This window comes from Enoplosus armatus, chromosome 9, assembly GCF_043641665.1.
Source record: "Enoplosus armatus isolate fEnoArm2 chromosome 9, fEnoArm2.hap1, whole genome shotgun sequence".
Classification (NCBI taxonomy): Eukaryota; Metazoa; Chordata; class Actinopteri; order Centrarchiformes; family Enoplosidae; genus Enoplosus; species Enoplosus armatus.
The window spans coordinates 14289102-14310034 of record NC_092188.1 but is presented as its reverse complement, the minus strand read 5'-3'; the positions used below and the strand labels follow the sequence as shown (position 1 = coordinate 14310034).

Here is a 20933-nt window from a genome sequence, read left to right as displayed (position 1 = left end):
GTTTCACTCAACTTCCATGACCAAAGGAAGTTTAATATTTCTCAAAACTTCGAAGAAAAGTCGTGTTTGATATGTTTACGAATTATTGCAATTTTTGACATTGGAATTTAATTAAATGAGAATTTTATGACGTTTATTTCAGAATCAGAATCAGAATCAGGCTAAAACACAAGATGGGTGGTCTTGAATTATCAATATGCTTTGTTTTTTTAATCTAAAGTTAACTAGAAGAATCAAAAACGCTTATACCGTATACAGTAATATGAGAACTATGCCTTTAAGAAACCTAACATCTTAGGGTGTGATTATTATTAAAGTACTTTCTAATAAAGGCAAATAAAAAACTGCATAATAAGGTTAAATAAGAAGAATAGGGTGTCATATGTCTTCCCATATTCCTTTATATAGTAAAACATACAGAATAGCGTGGTTACTCGTCGAAATGATACTTAACGTGGCGGAACTAACCATATCATTACGATGTTTCATAACGACTTCATTTACTAGACGAACAAGATGCGTTTGATTGGGATTAATCAGAATTTTAGGCGGGTGGAGTTTCTTCCAGCGCGTTGATATTCGAGAACCGCTCCAGCGTCGTACTGTAACCGTTAATAACGAGTAACGAAACAAGCGCACCGGCGGAGGGTCCATAGACAAGTATGTTATGTTGAGCTCTAACGATGTCACCACTAACGTGAAATTTCCTGAAACGTCAACGAGAGTAATGGTGACAAGACTGCTGTGTGAGAGCAGATTTTCAGTTTCGAGGATATTTTAGTGAAAGTAACGTAATCTTTGGCTCGCTTTCGCTTGGACAGGCCCCCTTATCATCGTTAGCTAGCTTAGCTTTCTGTTGACATCAGTTGAGCTGTTGTAAGTTAGTGGCCCAGGTGAGGAGCGACATGTCGGAGTCCGGCCACAGTCAGCCCGGGATGTACGGGCAGGGACGCAGAAGGAGGCGACGCCGGGGAGACAGAGATGTTGGACCACCGGGCCAAAATCTGTCCGGTCCCAGTCGGGATCGAGAATACCAACCGAAAGAACGAAGGGTAATGCAAACACAAACTCACAATGATGAAGGCTGGGTTGTTTCGACTACGGGTTTAGTTTTGGACTTCAGAATTGTGACTCACTTTCATTTGTGTGTTTAGGATGGGAGCGAGGATCCACCAGGCCCACTCATTCAGAAGACCCCCATCATTCTTGCAAAACCCCCTGGGGAAAGAGTAGGCTAGCTTTTCTCAGACATAAGGCTCTTTTTGTAATTCTCTTTATTGTACTAAAGCGTTGACATTAGAACATTTAGATTTGTCAAGGTCTTTGCTTGCAGGATAGGATAGTTAGATTGACCACACAGTAATAATATGCATTAGTGTGACTATGTGAATACATAATATTATTGAACTGTAACTGTATTGAATGTAATCGAATTATCTGGCATTACATTACATTTACATTAATTCATTTGGCAGACGCTTTTGTCCAATGTAAGCTACTTTTACATAATTCTTTCCAGAATTTAGGACTACATTCACCAATTAGTCACATTTAATAAGTGATTATTACAGACAGTACAGTTGGTAGCTAATAAGCTCTTCTTCCTCTCAGCTCTTGTGATCTATTGACTTGTGCTGTTGTTGGATCCTTTTCAAGGCCAAGTCATCACAGAATGCACCTGTCAGTGGAGCTCCAGTCCTGGAGAAGCCCATCATGCTAATGAAAGCCAGGGATGATGGCGGGAAGCCGGGGACCCCTCCAGAAGCCTCAGCTCAGACCTCTGGTCCCGGACCCTCCAAGATGGAGAAGGAAGGGCAGCGACCCACCCAGCCTGTGTACCAGATCCAAAACAGAGGAATGGGTGCTTCTGCATCGAGCAGCGCTGTGGACCGTGAGTTACTGTAGATTTCACAAAAATAACATTTTTTTTTTTACTACTGAAAATAAATATTAGTTACAGGAATACTCCACTTTGATGCCCTCATTAAGGCCAAATTACATGTGCACAGAAAATAAAAGTAAATCTATTCATATGACTTCCAGCCATGGCCGGCCAGTCTAAACTCCTCCCTCCGGAGAAGATGAAGCACAGCATTAAGCTAGTGGATGATCAGATGAATTGGTGTGACAGTGCCATGGAGGTGAGTTGATGTTCAATGCATTTAGTTGATTGTGGAGCCATTGTATTTATACTGTACTGTAAGGAAGTTATGATGTGTTGCAGTATCTGAGGGACCAGACCGACATGTTGGTGGTGGGAGTCATCGGCCTGCAGGGAACTGGGAAATCTACAATCATGTCACTGTTATCTGCCAACACTCCTGAGGAAGATCAAAGGTAAGGTTGGTCCTAACACCAACAAGAAACTCAAGCTTGTAAACTGCTCAGTTATGTGTAAATTACACATTAATGTCATTTATTAATAAAATAAAAATATTAGTCAGAGAAAATGTAAGTGGAAAACTGTGCGTTGAAGGGTTGAAAGATGCTGACAGGGAAGAGGCTAATATAATAACAGAAAATGTCCTCTAGTATGTGTTGAAACAATAAAACAATGTTCCTGATGCCAGTTTAGTGTATGAGGAGGTCAGTTAAGACTAAACGGAGAAGGACTGAACTTTTGTAGTAAAAGTAATAGTTGCTGTCATATGTACAGTACTGTTAGTACAGTACAACACCAACCTGTACTATAGACCAGTGACCGCACCAGTAGAAAAAAGTATTGAAATCAATTTTACATTTCTATATATGTTTATTCTTCCCATTCAAATTTGGTATTTTAAAGCCGTGCTTAAAAAGTGACGGTACTCTTTCTGAACACACAGGGGCGATATTGTAATCTGCTTCTGTAGAGTGCAGTGGAGTGTGTCAGCTTATCATCACATAATTTTGTTTTCTAACAGTTTCTCAAACCATTTATGACTTGTACTTTCAGTGAGAGACAGACTAATTGGAAGAATAAGTGATAGAGGTCATTGTGTCCTTCTTCTGGAACAAGCATGCATATTTGTTTGCACAGGGGTTACGTATTCAGAGCCCAGACTCAAGAAATCAAGGAAAGAGGAGGAAACCAGAGCACAGGCATTGATTTCTTTATCACACAGGAGAGAGTCATCTTCTTGGATACACAGGTAAGAATGAAGTATTGCGCCAACAGTGACAGTTTCTTTCTTTTCTGTAGTATTTTCAATTTGTTGTCAGAATGTAAGCAGGTCATGAACTGTGTAAACTGCAATGTCTCATTGAAATAGAAAGAAGTTAGGATTAGAATAACATACCTTATTTGTTTCTTCAGCCGATGCTCAGCCCATCTATTCTCGACCACCTCATCAACAATGATCGGAAGTTGCCTCCAGAGTACAACCTCCCTCACACGTATGTAGAGATGCAGGTCAGTGGCCAGCCTGCAGATGGCAGTGGGTGAAAATATTTATCAGTGCACAGGTGCATAACCTCTAGAGACCAATACCACGTACCTTGTAGTTGTTTAATGGCAGTTTGTTGTTTTCTGTATAGACACATTCACATGTAATCACGTCTGCACTCTTTGTATAATCTGTCAACAGTCTCTTCAAATCGCCGCCTTCCTGTTTACAGTGTGCCATGTGGTCATTGTGGTTCAAGACTGGTTCACTGACTTAAACCTCTACAGGTAGGCACTTGCTGTGTTAAACTTACTGCCCACGTTCACAGGACAAACAGGAGAGTGTAGCTCTCGGGAAGGCTCTGATGATATCTTGAAAAGATCCCCTCCTGCTGCAGGAATGTTGAGCATTTCATCTTGTATCTTGAGAGGATATTTGTCTTCTGCTTTTTCATAAGCTCAATAATGTTATTCTTTCAGTGGGTCTTGTAGTCAAACGTGAGCAAAGCCAGATCTGTTGAAACTGACTGTCTGTGTACCCGTCCAACATGTGCTGGCACTCATTTATCGACACCATTATCTGTTCAGGACACACACGAGCAGCATTTTAATAACTCTAGCCACATGAAAAGACACTTTCCTTGTGTTATCTGACTGCTGAAGCCTCATATTAGCTTCTACTGAACTTAAGAATGCATTTTTGCACTGTTGATTTTGTCCACATTTCATCACTTACCTTACATTTAAATCGCTTCAGAAAGGAATGTGGCCAGTACAGTCAGCAGGAACAATTACAGCTAACAATAATGCTTTCCATGTACATATACAAAAATTGAAACTTACCCTTTAATAGTTGAGTAACAATTTATCACAATGCAGAAATATATATTGATATAAAAAGTGTGTGACCTCTTTGACTGTTATATTGTACCAAGCATGATCAGTGTACACCATATTAAACAAAATATCATAATTCATTAAACAAAATTATTTTCCATGTAATAAATAGTAGGGGGATAGGACATTGGTGGTGATTAGAGTCTTGGATATGTCAAAGATTTGCAACAAAATTGATTTGATTGCATTAGTATTTTCTATGTAGTGTCAGATACTCCCTCTGGACACCTTCGTGGCCAAAAATGCCTCATTGACTTCCATTAAAACCACATATTTTAAACTCACTGCCATTACAGTATAAAACCATGCATTCTGTAATGTCAGCATTTCATTTTGAAGAGATCAAGAGAGTATTAAAGACATGTAAATTTGTAAATTTTACTAAAAAGAAAAGTTCTTGCAAAAATTCATGCCAAAATGGTCACCAAATCCAAAAACAAAAGTTGAGAAAAATGTACAAAAATGCCAGAGGAGGGCATAAGGGTTAACTGAATACTTATGTAGGAATAATGTTACAGACTGCCAGAAAACACACTCAATTCTACCTACTGACAAAAGCATCACTGTGAGGAAAATGAATGGGTTGCATATGCCTACATTCAGATCAGAAAATATCTACTGTGGATAAACGCCTCAGTGCTAATCATGTTGTCATCGGACCAAGCTACAGCTGCCATGTAGGCTAGTTACACCTCCTGTTTCTTACAGTTTAAGAAGCTGATTTTGATTGCATCTTGTTTGTATGTGTGCAGCATGTGTGTGTGTGAACATTAGTTAAATGTTCAGGAAGTTTAATGTAATGTTTGTGGATAGGTTTCTTCAGACTGCTGAGATGGTGAAACCTTCCACTCCGTCCGCAAGCCATGACAGCACCGGCTCTTCAGGCAATGATGATGGGGCCGAGTACTATCCTCACATAGGTGACTTTTTAATGCAAACCACAAACCTCTCGCACACCAACCAGGTTTAATTATATAAATAAAGTGTCTCTTCTTTGAATTCCTCCTTCATTCAGTGTTCCTCCAGAATAAAGCCAGACGGGATGATTTCTGCCCAAAGAATCTGAAGAACATGCATATGGTGGTGGACAAATTAATGGCCCACTCTCATCTCAAATACAAAGGTTCAAAGTTACAAGAATATTCTCTTAATACATACACATATTTTGTTCATGCTATGGCTGACAAAATAGTTGCTCCACGTTGCTTCATCATGCCAGCCTGCACTCATCCCATAACAAATTGTTTCGTTTTTAGGCACATTGTCCATGCTTGACTGCAACATCTTCCCTGGTTTGGGGCAAGACTATCTGGCAACTGAAGTCAACATGTTCCTCCTTCCTGTGCAGGAGAACGATGGGGAGGATAATCTGACTAAAGCAGGTGATAGAGAATTAATCTTCACACAAGGCAAAACTCAAATGTCATCCTGTATATAATGTATTAATCTTTGTGCCATGTTTAGGGTCGGGGACATACCCGCTCTTCTCTCTGCTGCCGGGGTACAGAGGACACCCTGCCTTCTCCACCATGGTTTCAAAACTCCGCAGCCAAATACTGGCCATGCCCCGCTGTCAGCTGTCACACACCATCCTCACTGAGAAGAACTGGTAAACGTCACATTCCTCTCTGTCCGCTTTTCATTTAAAATAATATAAACTTAATTAGTATGCTACTACTCAAAAACAGCATTCATTACAGGACGGAAACAATGTAAAGCAACCAAACATAACAGTAAAAATGTTATAACAGCAAGCATTTACACTGGGTGACATTCACATGGCACGTTGTCGTTTGTAGTGGAAAAATACAACACATCCCTTCCACACCCTGAAGATCTTATTTAAGGTCACAGGTATTTGCTGTGGTGCCCTTTGATCCTAGCAAAGAACCATAGCCCTTCTCTACGTGTTCTCAGTGGTGTATTTTCAGCAGTCCATAATTATCATTTATTGTGGCCTTGTTCCCTACAAGGTGATGACTGTCAAAGAGAGTGCCTTATGTCTTAATAGTGTTCACATTCTTTGCTGTACATGCTGTATAAAAACGGAACACTCTGAGATGCAGTACGGTCAGCCGGGCAGGAGCAATTGAGTTGCTGTCGGGGCCGTCCGTCTGCAGACGTGAATAAACCACAAGAACTGCTCCCTTGTTGCCAGTCTTCTGTTTTTCCTAAAATTCCCATGACAGTGGTATGTGCCTTACTTGCTTGATACACTCATCTGAGTCGCCTTCAGTTATTACTGTGCGCTCAAAGCAGTAGTGTAGTAAGTGGTGCAGCAAGTGCTTTTTGACCACAGAAAAGCGCTGCCAGCCCTGTAAAGGGACAAAGTCTTAGTGAGTGAGGTGATGAAGTTACACCATTTGTCAGTCTACAGTCCCTTAAGAGAAAGGATCAAGGATTTGAATAACAAATGCATTCTAATGAAAGGAAGGTTGAAACCTGTAAACAATTGGATTTAAACTCATGTGGGCTGTAGCTTTCATTTCCCCAGAAAGAAACACGCCCTTTTATGTTTCCTTCCTTACTTTTGTAATAGCACAAACTGAAATGAAAAGACATTAAACTTAAGTGATGTTAAACATTTAATGAATATGTTTTCCAGAATGGGTTATGTTTACGTTGACCTTCCTCAAATAAGCACAAACAACAAACAAATTTTTAACAAATCAAATTCAAATCAAGTCGGGGGGGGGGGGGGGGGGGGGTACTTCATCAGGGTTCCTTAACGGGAGAAAAAAAAATGCTTTTCCAGGATAATTTTTGTAAGTTACTTTTTTGTCATCTTTTCCCCACCTGTTTCAGATAAAAGAAACATCAAGGAACTCAGAAAGATTATCCTTCTTAAGGATTCTTCTTAAAACTGTTTAGAACCGCAAAAAAAAAGGTGCCAATTTAAAAAAAAGAAAGAAACTACACTAAGAGAAAAACGAAAAACATCAGCCTGTCAACTTGCCTCTCAACTACATACAGATTTCCATTCCTTATTTTGTGGTGGTTGTATGGGCTGTTTGCACCTGCAGACACTATGCAGAACTGCAGAAGTGCCTCCACATCTTCTGCGTGATTTAATCTGTATTTTTAGTTATTGTTAATATTCTCCTCCTCCTAAAAGACACTTGAATAGAGTATCAATCAAAGATAAGAAAGCAAGTCATTGGTTTCATAGTGAAAACAATTTCCGGGTCTCTTGTTGTGTTTTTCAGGTTTCACTATGCAGCTCGTATCTGGGATGGGGTGAAAAAGTCCTCGGCCCTGTCTGAATACAGCCGCCTGCTCTGCTAACACCTCGGTTGAACTGATGTTATATACAATAGCATGCAAGCTCTTATGTCCGATAATCGGGTCATATGAAGAGAAATGTGGCTCTGAGAGTGGAGACCGTGGTTTGCACCCTGCAGGAGGGACAAGTGAAACTGGAGGAGAGTCAGATATAATGCAGGATGACACCACCTTCTGTCTATAGACTTTGGTGGGAATGAAAACCTGTGGAGTCTCGGTGCTCCATGCCAGAACGTTGTCTGTCCCTGCCCTCAGGAAATGTAATGTGTTTTGTTTTTTTATTTGTAAGCCATTATATGTGATGTTGTAACTTGGTATATTGATGATGCACACGTTTGCTGAGCTGAAAATATAGTCTTCAGTCTTCAAGTCATTTTATAATTTTCTTTAAAACCTCAATAAAAAGAGTACTAAAGCTGTATTAAATCCTTTCACAAGACAAAACGTAGCATTACAATATGACACCTTCATCAATACAAGTTCAAGCGCATTCATGTGGGCTGTAGCTTTCATTTCCCCAGAAAGAAACACGCCCTTTTATGTTTCCTTCCTCCTTACTTTTGTAATAGCACAAACTGAAATGAAAAGACATTAAACTTAAGTGATGTTAAACATTTAATGAATATGTTTTCCAGAATGGGTTACGTTTACGTTGACCTTCCTCAAATAAGCACAAACAACAAACAAATTTTTAACAAATCAAATTCAAATCAAGTCGGGGGGGGGGGGGGGGGTACTTCATCAGGGTTCCTTAACGGGAGAAAAAAAATGCTTTTCCAGGATAATTTTTGTAAATTACTTTTTTGTCATCTTTTCCCCACCTGTTTCAGATAAAAGAAACATCAAGGAACTCAGAAAGATTATCCTTCTTAAGGATTCTTCTTAAAACTGTTTAGAACCGCGAAAAAAAAGGTGCCAATTTAAAAAAAAAGAAAGAAACTAAACTAAGAGAAAAACGAAAAACATCAGTTCAGTTTCCTGTAAATTTACAAGGATTTTCTAAGTTTCACATCATGCCACTACTGAAGGAGGAGTGGAGGAGTGGTCTGAGGATGAAGACCACTCCTTCTCAGGAGAGCTTCTTTATGGTCGAACAGATCAAACTAAAACTCAGTTGTATCCAGACGTCACAAGATGCATCTCCTTACGTTGATCATTGGGATTGTGCTTCTACCTACAGGCAGGTTTATGTTCTGTTGTATCTGTTTTTTTGTTTTGTTTGTTTTTAATAATTAGGAAAAGATGGATTGTAAGATTGTAATCTTCTATTACCACATTTGCTTTTATATATGCCACAGACATGGGTCATTCAAGGTTATATGCCGAATAACAGTATGTCCACATCCTACATGTTATTTTGCTGTTGGTTATTTTTACTTGTCACTGCTATTCCTCTTTGTTTCTCGCCTGCAGTGTGTGCACAGATGATTTGGCCTCTTTTCTGTTGTAGTTGGAAAAAAAAGACCCAGACAACTACCTTCATAATGCTGTGCTTATAACTTTGAATAATTTACTTCAGAGTTAAGTTGTTAAAATGATTTTGTCCACCCCTTGTAGAAAAGAGAAGTTGATTTTTGTGTTTTGTGTTTCATCAGCCTACACCCTGAAATGTTATGAGTGTGTACCGGAAATCTTAGGAACCTGCACAGACACAGAAAAACAATGCCCTAATGAGGGTTATCAGTGTGGTGCACTGAGGATCCTTACCTATGCAGGTATGGTATTTTGTGGTGCATTGTTCTTACTGTAAAACTGTGTTGCATTGCCCAGTTCACAAAGGTTCCTCTTTTGTTGCAGGTGGTTCAGAACTTGCTGATGTCAACATGAAAACTTGTGCTTTGGCTGAACAGTGTGTTGAGGGCTCAGTCAACTTTGGAGTTGCCAGAACTGTAGTTACCAGCAAGTGCTGCGGCACCGAGCTCTGCAACTCCCAACTTGCCCCTGGTAACTTAATCATATTGTCTATTCGTCTATGCACTGAGAGCGTTTTGTGTTGGAACATTGGCATTGCTGCACGAGCAAAAGCAGTTTACATTTTGAAGCAACCAGAACTACCTTGTACCAGCCAGAACGAGGAAAACAAATTTGCCCTCCATCACCACCATCATCAAAATTTTAAAATCATTAAATTATAATTAGATATTAAACAAACAAATGTCATTAATCTTTACATTTACAAAGCTGTTATTTCAACTTGTTCACCAGCAGGGAAACACCAATAAATAGCCTGCTGGACACAAGCTTTGAAAAAGGCCTTTAAAAAAATAAGGTAATTGCAGTCACATGTCTACCTCCATCAATATGAACAATGTATGTTCTATGTTACAGAGCCCAGCAAATCCAGTCCCAATGGTAAAAAGTGTTTCAGCTGCAATGGACAACAGTGCACTGCAACTCTAAACTGCGAGGGGAACGAGGACCACTGCGTCTCAACAACAGGTAACAGGCCTAAACATCTAACTCTGTTCCACATATTTCCTCAGCTCAGAGGGATGTTTTGTGATTCTGGTAGGTATATTAAAACTTAAAGCTCACACACTGACATTTTCATTCTCTCAGTGAACCTAGGCGGTGAAAAGACAACCATAAAGGGCTGTGCCTCCAAGCAGATGTGCTCAAGTATGGAAAACGTACAGATTTCAGGAGCCATTCCAGGAACAACTACCTGCTGTCAGGGTGACTTCTGCAACAGCGCCAGCAGCACAAGCGCTGGCCTTCTGCTCCTGGTGGCACCGCTGGTCTCTACAGTCATGTTCTCTTAACTGGTGGAGACGGCAGCATCGCGGCTCAGTGTTTCTTCCCATCTCCGCATTGCCGTCATAGTGCTCCCACTTTTTTCTTTATCCTTTCAACCGATAAGTGAGAAAGTAGAAAGTTTAGCATAAAAATAACAGCTAGTAAAGGTATGATTTCCCTTTGTCTCCTGCCTCATACAGTTTTTAACCTGCTTAGTTTCTTTTTTGCATGTTGTCAACAACAGTTCGCTGCACACATTTTGTTCTGAGTGCTATTATTGACCTGAAACCTATTTTTAATTGGAATTATTGGAAATATTTTGATGATTAATAAATAAATAAATTTCTTAAAATTCTGAGTCTGTTTCTGTTTTCTTGGAGTGTTTTTAATCCTTTCTCTACAGAAGGGGATTAGGGCCACTTGTGAAAAATGTATTTGAGTTCAAAGTCGTGTTGTTGTGTTAGTAGTGTATTTTTGTGTTCTAAATCCTTTCTCAGTCCCATTTAAATGTTGAAAATGCAAAATGTACTTCTGACATTTGTGTCACAGTAAATACAGGAGTGTCGACAGAGCATTGTGCATAACATTCATGATTGGCAAACTGCTCATGGCAAGTCAATAAATTCTGTTTGCATATATGTTTACTTAAATGTCAGTTATTATCAGGTGAACCAGGAGGAAGCACAACACCAGACAATTGACGTGTGCTGTTGTGGGCTGCCACTGTGTGTTTTTGCTGATTCCAGACTCTGATTTAAGGTTAAAGGCATCCCCAAAGTTTTGTGAAGAATTTTACAGTTTTTAATGTGTCAAAGATTAAGCTTTTCGGACCTGTGTCCTAACACACGTCAATATATAATAAATACAGAAAGGCCCCTGTTGTGGCAACCACAAATCAGTTGCTGTCTAGTGTGGGTGAGATGTAGGGAATAAAAGCTCTAACACAATATTTGCCTAATGAGTGAGAGAGAGAGAGTCCCCAAAATGGCAGTTTTACACAGTATTTATACAATGATATACACAAGTATCGTATACATGGGGCCTTAAAGTTGGTTGTAGTAAATACCCCACTCTGTCAATATGTTGCTACTTTGAACAGTCTCACAACCTGTCAACTCACCCTCCCTCTCCTTACTTTTTCACCCTCACCCTATGAGACACAGGAAACGGAAATACTTTTATTTTTCCCCTTTCACCTTGCAAGTGTGTTCCTACTTGCAAACTCACAACCTACAGCTGCCACTTTCCACCTTTGAAGTGCACACTTGGAGGTTGCAGGCTTATGACAAAAATGTACACAGACAAATTATTTGATCACATCATTTTTATCATCCCAAAGGTTGATTCAGAGTAAATGTATTTCTAAATGTTGTTAGATTTAGTGCAGGCTGTTGATGACTGTCTCCTACATCACCCTCAACTGTTCAGTCTCCATCTTTAACTGTATTTGTTTAGTCCATAACTGGTGGGAAATATGAAGAGAGTAGAAACTACTATCAACAGTGTATCCCCATCTAGTGGACAAAGTATTTATAACAGGCAGTTTATACACAGCTTTTTAGAAAATTCTGACAGCAGGAAAAAACATGAAAAACACTGAATGTATTTGGAAATGATGACATGCATCAGAGGATTCTTTGAATGCAGCTGAATACAAGAAAACGTTTAATTTAAAGACCAAATATGATAATATACATTTTTGTAAGGATGGTCAGATTACATTTTTAAAAATGTAATCTCAGCGTTTTCTGGGGCTGCTACAACAAGCTAACTGTTTCATTGCTAACGCAAGTAGCTTGCTGTGTAGCTAGATGTGTCTTAAAGTAGTTCACAATTTGCACGTTATAATTAATTTTCTCATCACACTCATTCAGTACAATGGTAGAGAATTGAAGATGAAATTTGGAAATTATCATTGGACCAATGCAATTTCAATATTGTATCCTGGTTGTTGATTGGTTAAGGTTATAAATATGTATGTATGTATATATGCATGTATGTATGTATCCAAACCACGAGGTGAAAATGAGATAAAAGCACATTTGTGTTTAACAGGTGCACAAATTCAGTAAAGCGACAGCTGATAATGTCATTATACAATCTTTAATTTAAGTAAATAAAGTTTAAATGCATGACCAACACCACTTCCTTCCACACACAAACATACATGTACTGCATAATGGTGTGTATGAATGTAAAATAATTACAGCAACATGGTTTTGGAAGCATGTTGATGTTTCTGAGAGGTCTTGAAAAACTCAAACGTTTACATACACTTGGTAATCCTGCAACTAATTTGAGGAAAATTTGATTAAATTACAATCTCAAGTTGTTCTCTGCAGCTTTCTAGTTTTTGTTTCACAAAAAAAACATGGTTTTGTGGAAGACCTTGTCAAGCCACAAAGTCAGGAAACAAACATCAACACACAATGGAAGCCAGTCATAATTAGTTTCTTATGGCAGGAATACTTATGCACCATTTACTTTGAACATTGTCTGGCAGTCCATCATGTGTTTAGGTGAAACAGCCCCACTAGAAGTGTAAAGATAGTTTAATTTACCTCTAGTACATTCATACAGTATGTCCCACTTTGTTGGCAGTTTGAGGGCAACTTATTGGTATTGAACATGAACATTTCCAAGTTTACCATTTAATGAGCACCACCTTAAAGCATTTTTAGTTTTATTTCTACAGAGGCAAGTACTTTAGATGTTTTATGAAGAATTCTGAGTGCTTTCCATTAAATTATGCTTTCTTGCATCCTCTCTCCTCCACCCTCTGGCCCATGACCCAAAAACCGGTCAGCCGTAAACAGGGTGTTCTAATCCTTCAATAATACCAATGAAGTAAGCATTTGCCAGAATGGGTGATGTTAACCATGTTGACCTACCTCAAATAATCATAATTTACATCTTCAAAGTTTGACAATCAAATGTTGTGCGGGACAGTGACAAAAAGGGAAGGATCCAGATGCAGACAGTCGAAATGGCAGGATGATGTCAGTGGTTTAATGACCAAAATAACTTACAGGCAGGTACATGTAGGCAGACAGGCAGGCAGGTAGGTTCAGGCCCAGGATAAGGTTCGGGTTACAGAAGCTTGATGACAAAAATCACAAGGCAAGATAGCAACCAGGACAAAGTGAGACTGTACGCATGTAGAGGGAAAGTGGAAACAGGTGAAGAGGTGGGCTGGGAAGGCCGGGCAATTGTAGAGGAGATGAGGGAACAGGGAACAGGGAACAGGTGTGAAGATGGGTGAGGCAGAAGAAAAATGGCAATGAAGGGACCTGGGGAATTAGAAATGTGTTGGGGGGAGAGACAGAGAGCCAGACTGTGAAATGTGCTCTGGGCACATGTTAGCAAGGAAGTCGCCAAAGTCACTCCTCCGTGAGTGGAAAACACAGTCAGTATCTGCCATCGTGCAGTCACTTGATAAAAAAATTGAAAATGCTTCAAAAATGCTGCAATCGACTGATAAGATGCTTCAGAAAACATTTAGGCCTCCAATTTTTAGACTGCCAAAATATTAAAGAGAAGACCATCTATCTATCTATCTATCTATCTATCTATCTATCTATCTATCTATCTATCTATCTATCTATCTATCTATCTATCTATCTATCTATCTATTGATATGATGATGATTGCAGAGGGACAGTTACTTGCGTTGCACAGCCATGGAAACATTCATCATGCACTGATGTGTGGCGGCTGCTCTTATCTTTGTGTGTGGGCATCCAGAAGGCTGAAATAAAGTGTATAAGTTAATCACACTGGGTGGATCCTGGCTGTTCAGCATGAGATATGTTTTCCTCAGTGTGTGAATATACTGCATGTAAAAACAGCGTGAAAGTCTTTCATTTTGTATTTTATTGGTCCTGCAGTAAGTCTGTCTTATTATGTATGTACCTATGTGTGTATATATGTATATTTTATATGTCTGTCTCTGTGCTGTAGCTCTTATAGCTATAAGACACCTCACAGTAGGTATTGCACTACTGTTAAGAACTGCCAAAAATGTGTCAATTAAAAAACCCCAAAAAACTAAACAAAGAAAATAAAACAAAAACATCAATTCAGTTTCCAGTAAATTTACAAGGCTTTTCTAAGTTTCACATTTAGTCTCTATTGGAGGAGGAATGAAGGAGTGGTCTGAGGATGAAGACAACTCCTTCTCAGGAGAGCTTCTTATTGCCGTAACAGATCAAACTAAAACTCAGTTGTATCCAGACAAGATGCATCTCCTTACGCTGATCGTTGGGATTGTGCTTCTCCCAACAGGCAAGTGTTTGTTATCTCTTATCTATTTTTTCTAACTGTTTAATTTTTAATAAAAGAAGGATTGTAATTTTCTATACCATATTTGCCTTTGCACATGCTACAGACATGGGTCATTTAAGGTCACATGCCAAATAACAGTATGTCCACATCCTACATGTTATTTTTCTGTTGGTTAGGGTTACGGGTTAAACATGTAGTTTATGCACAGATGATTTGGCCTCTTTTATTCTGTTAATAAAAAAACAAAACACGTCAGATCTGCACCTGACAACCACTGTATTTTTGTAGCTGTGCTTATAATCCTGATTCATTTACTTCAGGGTTAAGTTGTTAAAATGATTTTGTCCACATGTTGTAAAAAAAGAGACTTTTTTTTTTTTTTTTTACTCATCTGAGTTTTGTGTTTTGTCAGCCTACACCCTGAAATGTTACCACTGTGTACCGGGAAACACAGGAACCTGCACGGAAATAGCAAAAACATGCCCTTTACGGAGTCATCAATGTCGTGCAATGAGAATCACTTCATATGCAGGTATGGTATTTTGTGGTGCATTGTTCTTACTGTAAAACTGTGTTGCATTGCCCAGTTCACAAAGGTTCCTCTTTTGTTGCAGGTGGTTCAAAACTTGCTGATGTCAACATGAAAACTTGTGCTTTGGCTGAACAGTGTGTTGAGGGCTCAGTCAACTTTGGACTCACCAGAACCGTAATTAACAGCGAGTGTTGCACCTCCGAGCTCTGCAACACCGAATATGCCTCTGGTAACTTACTTACGTTGTCTGTTGGTATTTATGTGTGTTTGCACTGAAAGCTTTTTTTGATGAACATTTTACATTTTGAAAACTGTTCTCCTCCCATGCCTGCCTTAAAAGTTAGTGTTGGTTGCATCTGTTATGTTTCAGACATCAAAATAACACATATATGTAAAAATACACTCTAATAATTGTCTTGTGCCATGTCGACATTGTGAATGTAGGTATTATGGATTGATGATGCCAATCCATCCCCCTCTACCTCCTCAAACAATATGAACAATATATGTTCTATGTTACAGAGCCCAGTCATTCCAGTCCCAATGGTAAAAAGTGCTTCCGCTGTGATGGTCACAAGTGCACTGCAACTATTAACTGCCAGGGGAAAGAGAACCACTGCATCTCAACAACAGGTAACAGGCCTAAACATCTAACTCTGTTCCACATATTTCCTCAGCTCAGAGGGATGTTTAGTGATTCTAGTAGATGTATTAAAACTTAAAGCTCTCACACTAACATTATTTTCATTCTCTCAGTGGATATGGGTGGTGAAAAGAAGACCAAGAAGGGCTGTGCCACAGAGCAGATTTGCTCAAATACGGAAAATGCAAAGATTTCAGGAGCCATTCCAGGAACAACTACCTGCTGTCAGGGTGACTTCTGCAACAGCGCCAGAGGCACAAGCGCTGGCCTTCTGCTCCTGGTGGCACCGCTGGTCTCTACAGTCATGTTCTCTTAACTGGTGGAGACGGCAGCATCGCGGCTCAGTGTTTCTTCCCATCTCCGCATTGCCTTCATAGTGCTCCCACTCCTTTCTTTATCCTTTCAACCGATAAGTGAGAAAGTAGAAAATTTAGCATAAAAATAACAGCTAGTAAAGTTATGATTTCCCTTTGTCTCCTGCCTCATAAAGTTTTTAACCTGCTTAGTTTCTTTTTTGCATGTATCTTATAAGGATAGTAGACTGTCTTGCGTAGAATAGTTGTCAACAACAGCTCTATCTGGGGGGGTTTTCTGAAGTAAAACATGGAGAATGTAAAAAAAACACTTTTTTTGCTATTATCAACCTGAAACCTACTTTTAATTGGAATTATCAGAAATATTTTAATGTTACTGATGAAAAGCAAAATAAATACATTTCTTTCTCTTCTGAGTCTATTTGTGTGTTTTTGTGCTCTTAATCCCTTCTCTACAGAAGAGGATTAGGGCCACGTGTGAGAAATGTATTTGAGTTTAAAGTCAGAATTCTGAGTTTATTTTAGGTGATTCATATTTTGTATTAATAATCTGAATCTGCAAAGTAACTATGTTGTCAAATAAATGTAGTGGAGGAAAAAGTACAATATTTCACAATATCTTACCTCCAAAATGTAGTGAGTAGAAGTATAAAGTAGCATAATTTCAATCAAAATTGTACTTAAGTACAGTACTTGAGTATACTTTCATTCCATCACTGCCTTCATTAATAGTTATTAGTTGTTGATGTCTATCCCCAGAGTCTAGATCACCCTTAACCGTTTGTCCCTATCTTTAACTGTATTTGTTTAGTCATGCATAACTGGCAGGAAATGTGAAGAGTAGAGGGGCCTTTTGTGAGAAACTACTATCAACAGTGTAACCCCATCTAGTGGACAAAGTTTTTATTACAGGCAGTTTAGAGCTTACAGCTTTTCAGAGAATTCTGTTTGCCACTTGGTCAGACAGCACGAAAACACATGAAAAACAATGAATATAATTGGAAATTAGGACTTGTGTCTGGGGATTCTTTGAATGTAGCTGAATACAAGAAAGCTTAATTTAAAGACCAAATGTGATTATAAACATGTTTGTAAGGATGGTCAGATTACATTTTTAAAAATTGAAGGGAAGTTCTCCATTGCTAGAACCCTTTGGTAACACTAACACATGATTATTTCATGCTTTATTTGAATGCATGCATGTTTTGTTTTCAGTAGTGACTAATGTGCTATGGTTAGTTCATAATACATTCACTACTCACAATTAAGAACAAATGTGTGAGATCTCCTAGTATGAGACTAAAAATCAGCCCTCATAATGTGATAGTGTGTGTAAAAAAAACTTTTCCTGAAGCCTTGAAATCTGATGTTATAGTAGTATAGATTAGATATAGTACAGACAACAAATACTTCCCTCTCAAGTGTTTAGAAGAAAATAAATCAAATCACTTTGGAGTTTGTACTGTATGTATGCACCAAACCAAACAAACAACTGAGGCAAAATGAGAGGAAAGCATATTTATTACATTTATTTAACAGGTGCACAAATTTAGTGAAGTGACAGCCGATTATGTCATTATACAATCTTTAAATTAAGTAAATAAAGTTTCAACGCATGACCAACATCACTTCTCACCACACACAAACATACATGCACTGCACAATGGGTGTATGAATGTAAAATAATTATAGCAACATGGTTCTGGAAGTGATGTTTCTGAGAGGTCTTGAAGAACTCAAATGTTGCCATGGTAATCCTGCAACATAATTTGAGGAAAATTGGATTCAATTACATTTGTTAAGTTAAGTTGTTCTCTTCAACTTTTTAATTTATGTTTCAAAAAACAAACAAAAAAAGACATGGTTTCCTGGAAGACCGGACAACCTGCAACTTAGTGGCAGGAATGTCATTTCTGACTTTGGGATTTGATGAGCAACACCATAAAGCATCTTTAGTTTTGTTGCTGTTGAGTCAAGTAGTTGGGATGTTGCTATGGTGAATCCTGGGTGCTTTCCATTAAAATTATGCTTCCTCGCATCCTCTCTCCTCCACCCTCTGGCACATAACCCAAAACCTGGTCCGCCATACGGAGGGTGATCTAATCCTTTAAATGCATCAGAGAAGAAGAGCTTGGAATGAGGAAACACGTGTATCCTATGCAGAAGGTGTTGGAATCTGTTTAGTGATTGATCACTGCAGCTGATTTGGTGGGGCTGTTGTTTGACCATCCAACAAGCTCAGTAGAATTATACTTGCACCTTCATTCAGAACTGAATAAGCGTTTTGGACGAGAGGCGGAATCTAGTTGCCTTTGTCTCAACACACATAGTTTTCTTCACTCATGCAAACCTCAACATTAGATATGACTACATTTGATGTGAATGAATACATTTGGTTATTACTCATTACACTGTAGAATACAGAACATTTTGATGAAAGTTTACTACAGCAAATTCACATGTGATTTGGGCATTACCACTCACCACAGCACTACTAACCTCTGGCCTGACAGAGTGAGGATGTCTCCGGTTACTAGATCAAACAGAAATATAAAAGGAAAGGGATCAATCAAAAGAGTAAGGAACAGCTGTGTCGGTAAAACTCACTTCTTCGGGGATGGAAAACGTTGTTTGGAGATTTGAGTGTCACAGTTTACAGTGTTGTTTCTATAGAAGGAGGAGGGAATCACACCATATCAGTTTTTGTCTGTGCATACTTTTACGGCCGTGTGATGTAGTAGAGGAACATTGATTAACACTTACAAATAGCCAACACTGAGGTTCGCAGTGTTGCCTTGGTGTCTGCAAGGGTAATAAATGTTTTATTTATATTCATAGATATTTTCAAATGATGTATGGTATGGTATTTCTTCCCGTGCTACAATTTATTCATAAAACAGAAGGTTGAAAATGGTAACCTCCAGAATGACTTCCTATATGAATGACGTCAGATAAATATCAAACTGTTAGACAGAAAGCTTAAGTGGTCAAATCTAAAGCCAACAGCACTGAAGAACACCTGCTTGGGTTTCCTCTCATTTTGCCACCCATCATTTGCATGTTTGCATGGTTGCAGAGTCTGAGGTCTCCCCAGTAAAAACCTGAGCAGTGCAGGTCAAAGATTTACTGTCATCCCCAAGAGAGCCAATAAAGGTTAGATTTGACAGTGCGCTATAGGTATCGCTGGAGATCTTTTTGGTGTGTAACGAACTCTGCATGTCTTTGTAGTTCCACTCGATGGTTGGTGTATTTCTCTTGCACTTGTAGGAAACAGAACAAATGACACTCTTTGCCACACCCTCCGTTGCCTCAACTGACTTCTCAATCATTGTGATTTCTTCGTACGGACCTGAGCAGAAATGTGACAGTGAGGCTTAAACAGGGGCATTTTCATTTTAATTCAAATAGCACATGGACTCACATTGTACTCACATTCAACATTCAGCTTAAGCTCTCTTGTGGCTGTCTGACCACCACGGTAGCTGACAGTGCACTTGCACACTCTGGTCTTCCTCTTTTACAGTCCAATTACGCTCTACTGTCCTCTCCCAAATCCCATCAGACACTAGAGTGTCAATACTGCGGTCTGCTCCAGGTATACCATTTAGAGTCAGGGTGGGGGGAGCGGAGATACATGTATGGTGCACATTGCAGGACACTCTGCTCTGCTCTCCCACCCTGGGGATACCAATAATGCTAAGCTGCGGTTCCTGTGCTTGGTCTGTAAAATCAAAGCAAGAATCGTCATTTGGTGAACTGCATTTTTTGGAATTTGGGTTAAATTGACTAAAAAGGGGGAATGAATGTATCCAGATGCTTACCTGAAACAATAAGTTGAGAGGTTTTTTCATAAAATGAGTAACCCAAGGTGTGGAAGGAAGTAATAGGATTCACGTCTACCCATGGGTAAAGTCTGTCTTGGTTGTGCGACATTTCCAGCCTCTCAATCTTAAGACTACAATTCCTTTCCCCCACAGATCCAATCAAGCTGGTTATCCCGCTATACTTACTAATAACCATATTTGTTTGTCTTTGGTCAAATACAGGTGGGTAGCCATTGCTCTGGAACAAGTACCATATAACCCGCAGGCCAGCCGGCTGGGAGGCGCTGTAGGTGAATCTGCAAGGAATGATGATACATGAGCCTCTCATGCCTGTGATGCTGCCAGGGGTGGTGAAGGACCAACCGCGAGAGAGCATATTTCCTGTAAAAACAGGAAGCATTTGAAGCAAAGTTGCTGAATTTTTAAACAAGTAGATCACAACCTTTCTGGCTTGTGACCGTTTAAAAAGAAGCAATGTCTACTTGAGACACCACATCACAGGTTAAGGCCTTAAATCTGCAATAACTGATCACTGTTTTGGCCATGTGGGGGCAGTGAAACTAATTAAATCATCTCACTTATATAGCGCTTTTCAACCGTCACGCTTCCCAAAGTCTCATTCACCAATTCACTCACACATTTACACACCGATGGCGACCGAACTGCCATGCAAGGTGCTGGTCTTAGGGTTCAGTGTCTTGCTCAAGGACACTTGGACATAACGGACGAAACCAGGGCTCGAACCCTCAGCCCTGCTCTACCTCCCGTACGACAGTGCTAACCACAACACTGCGATATTATCCTTTTTGTAATAGAAAATAAACATAATTCCGTGTAACAAAACTATATATTTTTTTCCTATGGGAACAAGCCAGCACTGTTACAAGACAGTTTAATTTTTCACAACACTTTCTAAGTATTTGTTCATTTTAAGAGAGTACAAAAATAGGAACAAGAATAAACAAGAATAGACACTGCAGCACTAACAGAGGGCTGGCAAAATGTGACGAGTAAAATACATTTTATTGAAGTCATTCTGGCATATGACTGCGATAAA

At 39.2% G+C, this 20933-nt stretch overlaps 3 protein-coding genes across 3 annotated transcripts; all 3 read left to right on the top strand.

Annotated features, from left to right (window-relative positions):
- The first annotated feature begins 713 nt into the window (after nt 1-713).
- Nucleotides 714-8157, top strand: smg9 (SMG9 nonsense mediated mRNA decay factor). Its single transcript, XM_070912034.1, has 13 exons — nt 714-1052; nt 1155-1229; nt 1657-1891; nt 2044-2141; nt 2225-2337; nt 3020-3131; nt 3296-3391; nt 3567-3652; nt 5075-5181; nt 5277-5384; nt 5518-5643; nt 5726-5870; nt 7468-8157. The coding sequence occupies exons 1-13, from the start codon at nt 906-908 to the stop codon at nt 7544-7546; spliced, it is 1527 nt and encodes a 508-aa protein (XP_070768135.1). The 5' UTR covers nt 714-905; the 3' UTR covers nt 7547-8157.
- A 501-nt stretch (nt 8158-8658) lies between these two features.
- LOC139290511 (urokinase plasminogen activator surface receptor-like) lies at nt 8659-10583 on the top strand. The gene is made up of 5 exons (XM_070912307.1): nt 8659-8723; nt 9139-9258; nt 9341-9487; nt 9872-9982; nt 10103-10583. Exons 1-5 carry the CDS (start codon nt 8678-8680, stop codon nt 10303-10305), a joined length of 627 nt encoding a protein of 208 aa, XP_070768408.1. The 5' UTR covers nt 8659-8677; the 3' UTR covers nt 10306-10583.
- Nucleotides 10584-14491: 3908 nt separating this feature from the next.
- Nucleotides 14492-16461, top strand: LOC139290293 (phospholipase A2 inhibitor and Ly6/PLAUR domain-containing protein-like). The gene is made up of 5 exons (XM_070912028.1): nt 14492-14563; nt 14976-15095; nt 15178-15324; nt 15618-15728; nt 15852-16461. Exons 1-5 carry the CDS (start codon nt 14518-14520, stop codon nt 16052-16054), a joined length of 627 nt encoding a protein of 208 aa, XP_070768129.1. The 5' UTR covers nt 14492-14517; the 3' UTR covers nt 16055-16461.
- Nucleotides 16462-20933: the final 4472 nt, after the last annotated feature.